Source organism: Propithecus coquereli, unplaced genomic scaffold (assembly GCF_000956105.1).
Source record: "Propithecus coquereli isolate 6110/MARCELLA unplaced genomic scaffold, Pcoq_1.0 Scaffold552, whole genome shotgun sequence".
Lineage (NCBI taxonomy): Eukaryota > Metazoa > Chordata > Mammalia > Primates > Indriidae > Propithecus > Propithecus coquereli.
The window spans coordinates 859104-873264 of record NW_012151419.1 but is presented as its reverse complement, the minus strand read 5'-3'; the positions used below and the strand labels follow the sequence as shown (position 1 = coordinate 873264).

General features: G+C 50.2%; 1 protein-coding gene across 1 annotated transcript in view; it reads left to right on the top strand.

Moving 5' to 3' along the window:
- The window catches only part of SSH1 (slingshot protein phosphatase 1), a 32320-nt gene that overhangs the window by 14769 nt on the left and 3390 nt on the right, over positions 1 to 14161 (top strand). The window contains exons 7-12 of the mRNA XM_012657613.1: positions 942 to 1035; positions 2011 to 2139; positions 5136 to 5182; positions 6602 to 6748; positions 8188 to 8388; positions 11276 to 11828. Coding sequence (XP_012513067.1) covers positions 942 to 1035; positions 2011 to 2139; positions 5136 to 5182; positions 6602 to 6748; positions 8188 to 8388; positions 11276 to 11828 — 1171 coding nt within the window. The remainder of the gene's footprint in view (positions 1 to 941; positions 1036 to 2010; positions 2140 to 5135; positions 5183 to 6601; positions 6749 to 8187; positions 8389 to 11275; positions 11829 to 14161) is intronic.

Genomic DNA, 14161 nt, shown 5'->3' with positions numbered 1-14161 from the left:
CCAAAGCCGCCTCCTCTGCTCTTAGGAGAATTATGAATGCAACCTCTGCCTCCTTGGATCCCAGAACCCAACTGCTGAGGGCAGCCTGCCTTCGAGCAGCAGCAGTGGTGGTGAGTCACGTGACCTGTGTCATGTGACTTCTGGCAGTGCTGACGTGGCCAGAGGCCACACTCAGTAAAGTCTAGTTTGAGAAGAAGGAAGCGGATCTCTCCTCTCTCGGTCAGGACCCTGCTCCCCCCAGAGCATCCCCTCTGGGATGCTGCAAAGTTTGAAGAGGGCTGTGGACCAACTACAGTGTGTCGAGGGGCAGTGGCCGGAATGACTGGAAGCCAGGTTGTGCGAGGCCTCCAGGAAATCACGAGACAGATTGAGGAGAAATGACCGTTGCCTTTGAATTATTCGAAGGGTTGTCACGGGGAAAGAAGGATCACCCTGGTCAGTGTGGCCCCTCGGGTTCAGACTAGGGCTGGTGCGTAGAAGTTACAGGGAGATGCATAAACTTTGATTTTGTGTAGGAAGGAGATGATGGGAGCTGGCCACAGCTGGGCCAGGCTACCCCCGGGCGCAGTGAGGTCCTCACACCCAGATGTGTTCAGGCAGAGGCTAAAGGGCCCAGGGGCGTGGGGAAGTCACGCTGGCGATTCCAGCGTCCTGCCCTGAGAGCATCTGCCACTGCGGGGCCTGAAGGAGCAGTGAGTTCCCAAACTGTCCTCTGTCCGCCTGATCTGCCGTCCACCCCGTTGACTCCCGTGGGAACCCTGGAGATGGAACAGGTTCTCCGTGTACCTCTCCCTGCCCCCTGAGAACCCGTGCACCAAGCAGCGAGCTCTCCATGCCAAGGCACGTTCTGTTTAGACCCAGGAGCATCTGGTCTTTCTGTAACCCCTGACCTCAGTCTTCCCAGACTCCTGCACTTGCCTATAAACATCATTTCTCTCCAGGCCAACTGAAGGGGAAAGGACTGAGCGCCTCATCAAAGCCAAACTCCGAAGCATCATGATGAGCCAGGATCTGGAAAACGTGACCTCCAAAGAAGTAAGAAAATGCTTCTCTTCTTAGCAGAGTCCACGTGGCGTTCGCTTGTCCTGGGCTGTGGGAGCTGGCCTGGCACTTGGTTCTCTTTGCCAATCTGGTCCTCAGCCTCAGAGGCTTTTGTCTGCCCCGTTTTGCAATGGCAGCAGGGCTTAGTGGAAGGAGCATGGACCTTGGAATCAGACTCTAGTTTGATTCTAAATCTGCCACTTCCCGGCTTTGAGACATTGGGCAAATTTCTTGACCTCTCTGAGCCTCACCTGTGTGACCTTTGGTGGCGATTCCATGAGATCTGTGAATTGCACCTGGGAGCATTGATCCGTCAACACCTTCTCCTCCTGGCTTCTGCCCCACCTTGCCTTGTGTTGTACTTAAGAGACAGCAAACTTACTTCTCTATAATTGACTACAGGATTACAGTTGACTGGCAAGCTGTAAATTCCGGACTACCTTCTTTCTGCCTTTTAATGTGTTCCTGGATCACTTGTTTTCCTCATTCTGTTGCTGTGTGTTCAGGGAATGCAATGAATTACAGTAACAGCTTAAATAAGGTAGATCTAAGAGGAGGAAGTTGAAATTGCCATTTTAAAAAGTCATATATAATCTTTTTATTAATTCATACTTTTAAAAAATCATATTGTGATACCTTCCCAAGCAAGATGAAACTGATGTTAGATCCTGTGATGTATTTGATATGTAATTGTAAAAGTGCTTTAAATTCAGTAGAAAAGATCTCATGGAAATCAGATGCCTTATTTGAAATAATAAACTTTCCCCAGTTGGATTTACTTTCAGGCTGAGTCACCTGCATTCCTGCCACCCACGCATGTGTGCTGCATGTGTCTGAATGTGTTACTCTAAAAAAAAAAAGCCACCTTTTTTGGAAACAGCCACTGTTCGTGTTGTAACTTTAATTCTTCGGAGGTGGACAACTGCTGCCTTTAACAAATCACTTTTCCTAATATTTTCCACTCCACAGATCCGTAATGAATTAGAGAAGCAGATGAACTGTAACTTGAAAGAATTTAAGGAATTCATAGACAACGAGATGCTACTTATCCTGGGACAGATGGACAAACCCTCCCTTATCTTCGATCATCTTTATCTCGTAAGAGGCACAGCTGTGGCGGGACCTAGTTTGGGGGACGTGACTCAGACCTTGATTGTTTGGTGCTCGCAGCAAGTCAGAGAGGAAAAGCAGACAAAAAGCTCGAGTTCCCGTAGCCTCCGTCCCGACTGACGGAAACCCCCAAAGTTCTTTGGCCCCTTCTCCGGCCTGCAGACCACTGGTCTGCTCCGGAGCCAGATGTTTGAGACGTGGCTCTCAGCCGAGCTGCGGGGACTTGCTTGGGAGCTGTATGGCACGAGCAGCCGGCGAGCGTTTCCTTTGTCATCTTCACTCACTCACACAGGCCCTGTCCAAGTGAGTGGTGTGCGGGCCCCAAAGAACCCCCGTTGCTAAAGGAGGCATTCTCACCAAACCCCAGAGTTATGCCCAGGCACCCAGAGACGTGAGACACAACAGGGAAGACAGATCACACAACTGAAACGTAGCTTCCCCTCCGAGCGTGTCCGGACAGCTCCTCCCGAGGACTGCTCCCAGAGCCCTCTGGAAGAATCTGCCCTGGTCCTGCAGCTTTGGGTGGGTTGTGCTGATTCCCTGCACCTCCGTGGCTCGCTCAGACCGTCTTAATGCCATAAATCTCCATAGAAGGCAACTGGCAAGTTTTCAGAGGGAGAGAGACTATAGAGAAAGGCCCGTTACTAAAATTAGAGCGGCCGCACGGTGCAATGAAAATCAACCCACCAGGGCCCGAGGTCCCCCTCCTCAGCCTGTGAGGCCGAGTGTGACTTACAGCAAGTCACTTTGCTGCTTTTTTTTTTCTTCATCTTATACATCATGGGACAGTTATGAGGATTAAATAAAATACAAGCCAGGCACGGTGGCACAAGCCTGGAACCCAGGAGTTCCAGGCCATCCTGGGCAAATAGCAGGAAGAAAAAAAAAGAAAGAAAGAAAATACATATCTAAAGCATCCAGCACAGTTTCTGTAGGTGCTAATGAATGGTAACCAGTGTTAGAGGAGAAAGTGCTTCTTGGGAATGCCGAGGAAGCGTATTTGCTGCTAGAGACATGAATGACTTTGTTTTCTGCCTGTGGGGAGTCATTAGAGTTCTCCAAACGCATTAATATATGCCATGGTATCTATGTAGACATATATAGACAGATATATTTAAATGTATTTGTATGTATAGATCTATATAGATTTCATATCTATACATTAGAATGTATATATAAGTGTGAGGAGTTGAAGACTCTATCTTGAGAGAATCTGGGAAGTACAGGGCACTTCTCCCTGGAAAGTCAATTGATTTCTCTGGTGACAAGGGGAACATAAGGCACCTTCGTCCCGTCTTTGTCCACTAGGTGGTGGTCACGGCCAGAGGACGCTCATAGCCTTAGTGGAGCTTTCCTTATTTTTTGGTGTGGTTTGGTGCTTTATGTCACTTTTTCCATGAGAGATACTAAAGGAATTTTTATGTTTGAGCCTCTCCCTCAAATATGAAAATTCAGCTAGCACCGCATGTTGCCGGCTTAACTGGGGCCCGGCAGCCCCTGGGTCCTGAGGGGTCTGCCCTCTTGGGAACTTAAAAGAGGAGGTTTATAGGGAGGTGAAGTCAGATTCTTTTGCTCTTTGTGACCGTGTCTTTTGCACTTCCTAAGAGCAAAGTGATTCTTTTTTCTTTTTTTTTTCCCCCCCCTTCCACGTTCTTTGAATGCTTAGGAATTGTTTGTTAGTGTGATACCAGTTTTTAAAGTATTAAATTAAAACAATGTAGAAAGTCCGGAAATATAAATAAATCTAAAGGAGAAGAAAAAAGCATTCCCAATCTCACGAATCCAGAGGTAGTCACTGTTAACATTTTGGGGTATTTATTTTCCCATCTTCTTTTTTTTGGTTTTTTTTTTTTTTTTTTTTCAACAGATTATGGGTGTACATATGTTTAGGTTATGTGTGTTGCCCTTGGTTCCCCCCCTCCCACCGAAGTCCGTGTTTCAAATATGTCCATCCTTCGGGTAGTGCGCATTGCCCTCCTTAGCACTCCGGGAGGCCAAAGCTGGAGGATTGCTTGAGGTCAGGAGTTCAAGACCAACCTAAGCCAGAGCGAGACCCCGTCTCTACTAAAAATAGAAAAAATTAGCCAGGCATGGTGGCACATGCCTGTAGTCCCAGCTACTCGGGAGGCTGAGGCAGGAGGATTGCTTGAACCCAGGAGCTGGCTGGAGGTTGCTGTGAGCTCTGATGACGCCACTGCACTCTAGCCAGGGCAATAGAGCAAGACTCTCGTTCACTCATAGATAGGTAGATACAAAGAGAAAGATCATACTAATTATGTTTATATAGTTTCATATCTTGCTTTCCTTTAAATACTCTTGCCTTATGTGGTGTTTTCCTGTGTCATTAAATATGACACATGATTTGTTTTCATCCTCCTTCGTGAGGCTCCATCATCATTTATTTTACTCATTTCTTCCCATTTGGCCTTTGGGTTCTTTCCGCTGTTTTATAAATAGCCTTAAATATCCTCATACCTAAATCTCTGTGTGAATTATTATTTCCTCAGGATAACTTTTTATGAGTGAAATTACTGGGTCAGAGGGTTGGAACTTTTTCAATATTGCCAAAATACTTCCCAGAAAAGGTAGAACGATTCCTTCTTCAATTAGTAGTGTGTGAACCTGCCCTTCCCTGGGTGGGAGGTCGCAGGTCATTGCCTCTGACCGTGGGACGTCACTGCAGTCTTAGGAGAGGAAGCGGGGAGACGGGGAAGCAGGTTTTCCTGGGCTTGTTCTTTCCCTGAGGCCAAGAGGCCAGTGAGGGCCTGGACTCTTCCTGCTCCCCAACCACCGCGCACATGTTGATGATGCTCTGAGAACTTGGGAACCTTCTTGAAAATCAGCCACTCTGTTCTCGCTGTTCTCTGAGGCCGAGGGTCTGTGAAATAAGGCCTTACCCCCAGGGCTGGGGCAAACTGCATCCCCTGAGCAGCTCGGAGGCCGACATGTGACACTCACGGGGGTTTGTGTGATCTGTCTCCCAGGGCTCTGAATGGAATGCATCCAATCTGGAGGAACTGCAGGGCTCAGGGTGAGTCTCCTCCCCTTGTCTTTCCCTGTCCTTCCAGGCAGCTTAGAATCCCTCCACGCTGCCATCGGGGGTGAGACCTTGGGCTGCCTGCCTGTCACTGCCTGCACCCTGGTCTCTGAAGTGGCTGCTGGGGCCGATTTGCATAGCTAAACAGATGTGCTTCAAATTGCCACGTGCTGAATAATTCATGGGCTTTAGATTTTACTGGAGTCTCCCGTGATTGTGTGTGTCAGGGAGGACGCTTCTCAATCACACTCACACGGCGTAGGACAGCATGGATGATGCGGATGAGGCTCTGAGCCCCCTCCCACCGCCTGGCTGCCCTGCACAGTTGCCCAGAGTCCCGGCGTGGATACAGAGATCTGCTGGCGGTTTTGCAAGTCAGCAACCCTGATCCCGGGACCACTCCTGGCTCTTTCTGAGGTTATGCGTTTGGGCCTGGTGGGATTGCAACTAAATACTCTTTGTTGGCCAGAAGCATATGCCTGTCTTAGTCTGAGAAATGCCTAGCTTCAGGAATGAAAGATGTTTGAATCTAGACCTTCAAGAACAGATGTCTGGACTTTTTTTTTTTAAACAACATAGCCACAAAATCACCATTCTGTGGGTCTAACATGATGGTATTCTTGAATTACTACATTTAAAAGTCAAGACTAAACAAATCTTAAAATATATCCTTAGAACTACTGGTTAAGATGTGTTCCTCCAGCAGAAAGTATTCTTAACATGTAGGGTGATACTCTGTGTGTTTTCCATCTTGCTGGGAATAAATGAGTGACTTTTAAAGGTATTTTTTTTTAAGCATGTATAAGTATTCTCTTATGAAACCTATTTGAGATATTTTCTAACTCCTGAAATTATTTTGGTCTTCTAGAAATAAAAGTATTAAGTTTGTAGAACTACAGAACCTGGGTCAGAAGACCCTCTGAAATACTTATTTATATCTTGCCTTGTTTCAAAACGGATTTAAGGCAATTCCCAAGGATATAAATAATGGATGGATACATTCTGCTTTTTAACTATTTAAGAATAGAGACTTTTTTTTCAAAGCCTCTATATACTCATAATAGTTATGAATTTTGACACTTTAAGGAATTTAGAAATCTAAGTAATATATATTTAATTTCTAGAATGCTTTGAACTGAGTTATCTTTTTATAGGGCTTTTTAAAAATAAAGAGATTTGATTTTTTGGTATAAATACAATCCATTCTCATCGTATAAAGGGCATTTAGAAAATACAAAGAAAATTACTATTAAGGAAAAACAAAAGTTCTACCACAAATGTATTACCCTTTGTTCATATGTATTTAATTTTTTTTTTTCTCGGCCAGTTTTTCATTACTTTGTTTTTTATAGTTCCTTCTCCTGATTCTCCAAATTTGGTTTGTTTGTGTGTTTTTTTTTTTTCTCACTGCAGGGTTGACTACATTTTAAATGTCACTAGAGAAATCGATAATTTTTTTCCTGGCTTATTTGCGTATCATAACATCCGCGTCTATGATGAAGAGACGACAGATCTTCTCGCCCACTGGAATGAAGCATACCATTTTATAAACAAAGCAAAGTAAGTGGGCGGGGAAGCCGGGCTGACTGGCAGGTGCCGGGTAGGCAGGAACGACTGGAGACCCCAGACACAGACATCGGCTGGCTCGAGGGGCCTGGATGTCCGATGGACCTTTGGTTTTAGCCGCAGGACCCCAAACACCAGAGGGGAAAAGTTGTTGGTCCTCTCCAGGTAGAGGCCTAATGAGGTGACTTTCCCACCTGTCCATGATTGTGCCATTTGACCCCGGTTGTCACCGGCATCGGTTCCTGGCAAGGATCCGATACCAAGTGGACACTCTTAGGAGCTCTGTCCCTGGAGAGTTGCTGCACCAGAGGAGGGCCAGGGGAGGGACCTGGGCTCAGAGTTCCTTTGGGACTCCTCCCCAAAGAACCCGGCCTGTCTTCTGTCCTCAAGTTAGCGTCACGTGGGATGGGACAGTCTGGCCTCACCCGTCTCTTGTTCTCATTTTATTCTCCTGCGGAACAACTGTGCCTTATTGGAGTCAAGAACAGAAAGAGAGAGCCCTTTGAGAGGCTGTCAGGAGAAACACCCTCTTCTGCTTTGTGCTCCTCTGGGTCAAAGCTTCGTAAAGTAACCTTACCAAATCTTAGTTCTTTCGAATTCCCAGGGGACAGACTCAGGACACTCTTGAGGGAGACTTCAGACGAACAATCAAAAAAAAAAAATGCGCTGAGTTTTGGAGAGGGATTGTAAGCTTGGGGTATGGGAAGCTGGAGCCTGTTCCCACCTGGTGGGGCTACCTTCTGTACACATAAAGTTTCACAGGTGCCACCTTTCCCAGCCTGGCCTCCCTCGCATTCTTGAGCAAGCAGTACCTAGACAAACGCTGTTCTGTCGGCCTTGCCGGATCTGGCGAATCAACCAGGCCTGGGCCAGGCCTGCCTCCTTGCAAATAACAGATCAGCCTCATCTTCCTCCCCTCCTTGTCCCTCTCTGGCCGTCCTGCTCCTGCTCCCTGGCACTCCCGTCTGACGAGTATCTTGCTCTCCCCAGGGCCTTGCCGGTTTCACTTCGCTGACCCCATTTTTCTCCAGTAACTCATTCGCTGTCTCCATCTGCTTCAGCAGCTGAGTAGCTTTTGCAGAAATCCCTTTAGCTGCCCAGCTGCTTCCCAGGAAAGGGTTTTTTGGTCCCCTAGCCTATCCCGGCCACGTGGGAAGGTTCCCACTTTTGTCGGTGAAGGCAGCCAAGTTTTGGAGCTCTCCTTGCAAAACTTGGCTGGGCCAGAACAGATGTCTCTTGATTTCCCATTGTGTGCTAATTGATTTTGCAGTGAAGTTATTTCCTTTAGAGGGTGTGTAGACATGTAAACATTAGGACACAGGAGGTTTTAGGCAGTGAGATAACTTCAGGGTTTAAAAAAATGTCAGCTGAGTAAAAGTGGAGAGAATGAAGTTGTTGAAGCTTTTTGACCCCCCCCCGCCCCCCGCCCGCAGGAGGAACCATTCCAAGTGCCTGGTGCATTGCAAGATGGGCGTCAGTCGCTCTGCGTCCACGGTCATAGCCTACGCGATGAAGGAATTTGGCTGGCCCCTGGAAAAGGCATATAACTACGTGAAGCAAAAGCGCAGCATTACACGACCCAATGCGGGCTTTATGAGGCAGCTGTCTGAGTATGAAGGCATCTTGGACGCAAGGTGGGTGCCAGCCTCTGCCGCCAAGCCAGCCGGCTGGGCTGCCGTCAGGATCTGAGCATGCTCCCGTTCGGCCCGGCAGCGGCTTCCGCAGCCAAAATCCCGCCTCTCTCAGGGAGCCGGTTTGAGCAAAACAACTATTGTTTGGGCTTTGATTAGCCGTTTCCAGGAGGGATCTGTTTTGATTTTGTTGGCACACACATAAAGCTGGTTCTGCTGCCGCAGGGAACCGTGCCTAACTTCTGATCCGAGGCAAGTCCTCGTGTGTGTGGTATGGGCATGTGTCTGTCCCGTTTCCTGGGCATCTGCTTCCTGTGGAGCCCTGCGCACTGGCTCCGCTGCAGGACAAGTCCCAGCACTGCAGAGCCAGACGGGTTTCTGCCAGGCGAGCTGGGCAACTTAGGGCAAGCGGGTCAATCTCCCTGAGCCTCAGTTTCCTGTTCTGAGTTAAGCATCAGTGCCCACCTTAATGTGGATATTAACACTATAGGCGCTGGGAAACACAGCATGGCGGCTCCTCAAAAAACTAAAAATAGAATTACTGCGTGAGCCAACAATTCCACTTCTGCATATATCCCCAAAAGATTTGAAAGCAGGGTCTCAAAGAGGCATTTGTCCACCCACGTTCATAGCAGCATTATTTATGATGGCCAAAAAGTGGAAGCAACCCAGTGTCTACTGATGGATGAATGGATAAACAAAACGTGCTACACCCGTACGATGGGATGCTACTCAGCCTTAGGAAGGAAGGGAACGCTGACGCAGGCTCCAGCACGGAGGAGCCTCGAGGACATTATGCCGAATGAGATAGGCCAGTCACAGAAAGACACATACGGTGTGATTCCAAGTCACACGAGGTACTTGGGCTGTCAGAGTCGTAGAGAGAGAAGGTAGAATGGGGAAGGAGGGAATGGGGAGTTAGTGTTTAATGGGGACAGAGTTTCAGTTTTGCAAGATGAAAAGAGTTCTGGAGACGGATGGTGGAGATGGTTGTGCAGCATGTGAATGTATTTAATATTACAGAACTGTATACCTAAAAGTGATTAAGATGGAAAATTTTATGTTATGCATAGTTTACCAAATAAATTGACAAAAAAAAAAAAAAAAAGAATACCCACCTGATAGGGTTTTTCGAGGTTTGCGTGAGCCCTATGTAAGTTTACCTTGACAGATACTTTGCCAGAGCTGGCTCACAGGAAATAATAAATATAGCTTCTTGCAAAAATCTCTAACTCCCACCCCATAAAAGGTCTGCAGAGTACAGGTTAGCCCCCTTTTCTGGGGACAGGAGTGGGTTAACTTGTCACCTGTCACACTGTCAGTGGACAGCAGAAGGGAGTGACACATGCAGGTCCATGCGCCCAGGGTGGTGGGGGCTCCTCAAGTGACCCCCAGCAAATCCCCACTGCGACTCCAGTTCCCCAGATCAGAATCCAGATCAGAATCCAGGAGCTCGGGACTCACTTTCTCCCCGTTCCCCTCCTATTCAGACGAGAAGCAGATCTCCCTGGAGCATTTCTGATCCATGTTGGAAGAAAGCGACAGGCTAAAGCCCAATGGCTCCGTGGCCAAGTCTGCAAATGCAGGAGTGCCCTGGGAGGGTCCAGCAGGGTCTGGGGAACAGCTCTGGCCATCTCGGGGCTCCTCACTGTCGACCAGACAGTGGCTGGACAGGTCCCCAGGCAGGGCCTGCAGGAGCAGCCTGCATCCCGCAGTCCCCTCCCCGAGCCTGTCAGGCACAGCTGCTGTCAGGGCTCTTTGTAGCCTGACCGGGGCTCTCCAGGCCGCATCTCAAATCATAGCCCAACAGAACTTGCACAGAGCAAACAGCAATGAAGGATCGTGGTGCTCCCTTGCACCAAAGAGCAACGGCAAATCCTGCATTCCCATGGTGTGTTTGTGTTTCCTCCCCCCACCCTTTTTTTTTGTTTGAGACAGAGTCTCTCTGTGTTGCCCAGGCTAGAGTGCAGTGGCATCATCATAGCTCACAGCAACCTCAAACTCCTGGGCTCAAGCGATCCTCCTGCCTCAGCCTCCCGAGTAGCTGGGACTACAGGCATGTGCCACCATGCCCGGCTAATTTTTCCATTTTTTGTAGAGACGGGGTCTCACTCTTGCTCAGCTGGTCTCAAACTCCTGAGCTGAAGCGATGCTCCCGCCTCGGCCTCCCAGATAGGATTACAGGTGTGAGCCATGGCGCCCAGCCTCCTCCTCTATTGTCTTAACGCTCACAGCTCCATGATGTTGGCCTTACTTTAAGGTCCACGGGGGTGACTTAGTCACCCTATTTCACTATAAACTTTTCTTTCCCTCTCTCCCTTTTTTTTGCCTTGTGTCTCAGAAAAAGATATTATGAAAACAATAGTATTCTGTAATCCCTTTGACCTAAACAGATATTTCCAGTTGTCTGGGCTCTTCCCAGACGGATTCGTGTGCGTCACGTGTCTACGTGGTTACGGCAGCGTGTGTAGATCTTCGTGTACTCTCCGCTTTCATCCCCTCGATTTCCCTGTGATGTGGGCGGGAGAGGATTGTTATTCTCATTTGACAGATGGAACATAAGTGACTGGGTTCACAGAATGAGATGGCGTAAACACAGATACACAGAGCGTAAGGCTAGACTCCCTTTGTGTCCCTGTCACGTTGTCTCCACGTGACTGAGAGTCACATGAGGCTTCCCACGCAAGCCATGGTGATTCAGGTTCCCATGCTTTTTCTCATCCTCGTGTTTCTTGGGAAGAAATGAACAGAGGAGCTTTACGTAAGCGAGAGCCGCCACCAGCCCCAACCTCGGGCTCTCCTTTGTTTGCTCACCCCCACGCCTCTCCCTCCAGGCCCCTCTGGGCACTGTCCTGCTCTGCTCACCTTCCCCTACCCTTTGTCCCCACAGCAAACAGCGGCATAACAAGCTGTGGGGTCAGCAGACAGAGAGCAGCCTCCAGCCACCTGCAGATGGCCCTGCGGGACCCGGCGACTTCTCACCAGAGACCTTGGACAGCACACCAGAGACCCGGCTGCCCTGCCTGGAGGACACTGCCCAGCCCGGCTTCCCAGGCATCAGGGCCCCGGGAGGGCCCTCTCTCCCCTGCTGTTTCCGGAGACTCTCAGACCCCTTTCTGCCTTCCCCTGACGGCGAAACTGGCAGCTCGGTCCAGCTTGAGGACCTCGAGAGGGATGCTCTTTCGGAGGAAGCAGCGCAGCCAGTAGAGACGCACAAGACAGCCAGACATCCCCAGGAGGGCCCCGGGCTCTGTGAGAAGGACGCCAGGAAGAAACTAGAGTTCATGAGCCCCGCAGCCCGGAGGGGTTCCTTGCCGCAGGCGGAGGAGATGGACGGGGACAATGGCCCAGGACCAGGGAGGTGGGGGCGGCCTCCAACCCAGCTCAACCGGGAAAACCTAAATAACAACAACAGCAAGAGGAGCTGTCCCGATGACTTTGAGGTAGGCACGGGACCAGGGTGTGGGGCCTCCATCCTGCTGCTCCCCTCTTTGGAGCCGGCAGCTCTCATCTCCAGGGATGGGGCAGGGAGCCAAGGGCTTATTTCAGAGGGTGACTCTGCTGGCTGATTGAGCACGTGGCATGTGCACAGATGGTGGACTGGGGTCTGCCGGGAATGACACGAACCCAGCGTGCCACCTCCACCCCGCGCGTCTTGTTCAATCTTGGGCGGGGCTTCCAACTCAGTTTCTTCCTTCTTAGGTAAAATGTGAAACATAATAACTCACCAGCCAGCTTCAACCTTTATCAACATGCGGCTGTTCTTACTTCATCTCACCCGCTTCCCCACACAGCTTGGGTTATTTTGAAACCAGTCCCAGATTTATCATTTTATCCCTGAAGGCTCCAGTATGGACCGTAACCGCAGTACCATGACCACCTTCAAAAAACCGGTAACGAGCCTTCACCATCACCGAGTATCTAGTCTCCTAGCTGAGATTCTAATGCCGAACTCCGTGACTCTCTGGAAGCTGTGATAACGGGTGGATTGTCTGCAACAAGGTTTGAGCTTCCACCTGGTGCTTACCGAGCAAATAGTTCGTTGCAGCCAAACTTTTCCCTCTTCCGTCAGTGGGAGGCGACCCAGGAGCAGAGACTGGCTGCGTGGAGGTGGGCGCTGTGTGACCTGGTCTCCACGTCCACCCTTCCTTGGTGCCAGCTGGCCAGGGCCCGGGGCGGGGAGCTTCATTTCCGCTGGCCCCACCTGCCCATCCCACAGGACAGCTGTGATTCTCAAGTGGGAGCGTCTGGGATACCAACAGATGCATTTGAGGGTTAAGCTGTTTTGTCGTTAGTATCGCGGTGTAGTGCAGACAGAACTGGGAAGTGCCATCTACTGATGGAAAGATCGTGAAAGGTATTCCACACCCAATGCTAAACCATCCAGGGTTTCCCGCTTCCCTGCTTACCAGCTCCCTCAAAGAGCAAATATCCACCGAGACAAGTGAAATAAAACAGTGGACGCCCTCAGGGGGGATTTAAGCAGAGAGTGGCCAGGCCCCTCTGGAAGTGGGCTGCAGATAGGCTGGTGGGAGAGAGGGGCTGCCGGGGGCCTGAGAAGATGGTGGCTCAGAGGGTGGGGCGAGGACGTCTGGAGGCAGTGCCCGGTGCCCTCCTGCCTTGTGTCCTGCCTCGCCTCACCCTCCAGCCTGCCGCCCTGCACTGGGCCCTCCTCCCCTGCAGCTGTGGGCACGTTCTCTGCTCTCTGTGCCTGCTCCGCACCTCCTGGCCCCAGAAGCTCAGCTGAAGTCAGTTTCTCGGGGCAGCCTTCCCTCCCTCGCTGGAGGCTGTGAGCTCAACCCCCTTCCCTGGTCCTCGTCACAGTTTTCTGGTCTGTTCCCACCAGTGGACAGCAGGCTTCCTGAGGGTAGGGGCTGTGTCTTGTCCACAGCCCCCGGGTCTGATGCAAGTCCTGGCACAAGGCAGGCGCTCCATGAATGTGTGTCGAGTGGATGATTCTCTCCCATCTCCCACCCTGTTGCTCGGAAAGGTGCTTTCAGATCCCCCACCACGATAGATTTTCAATCCAGGTTTCAGAGGAACCACCACATAGACACTTTCGTTAAAGCTTCTTCCGAAAAATTTCTGTGTCAAGAATTCAGGCCTTGGGGCAGGCACTGTGGCTCATGCCTATAATCTCAGCACTGTGGGAGTCAGGGCAGGAGGATCACTTGGGAACAAGAGTTCGAGACCAGCCTGGGCAGCACAGTGAGACCCCATCTCTAAAAAAATTTTCAAAGTAGCTGCGCGTGGTGGCGCATACCTATAGTCCTAGCTGCTAGGGAGGCTGAGGCAGGAGGATTGCTTGAACCCAGGAAATCAAGGCTGCAGTGAGCTATGACTGGGCCACTGCACTCCAGCCTGGGTGACAGAACAAGACTCTGTCTCTTAAAAAAAAAAAAAACAAGAATTCAGGACTTAATGAGAGGTGATTGGTCAGGACCAAGGTCCTACTGATGGACCCAGAAGCTGGCCCCAGGGTTCCTAAGAGAAGGTTCTGTAGAGGACCCTTCCTCCAGGAGTAACGGCTGGGTATCCTTTTGACTCCCTGAGTGTTGGACCCTTCCCAAGACTTCCTACCTTGGGCGGCTTAAGCCTGCTACACAGGATGGTGTTAACCCCTGACAGTCAAGGGGAGAGCGGGTCACCCAGGCCCCACTTGCAGGGAGAAAGTGCGGGAAACCTGCATCAGCGCTTTGCCTGGGAGGCTGGGTTTTAGCCCATGTCAGGACTCTCCCAGCGGAACAGCTCCGGGAGGGAGTCGGCTGCAGCTGCC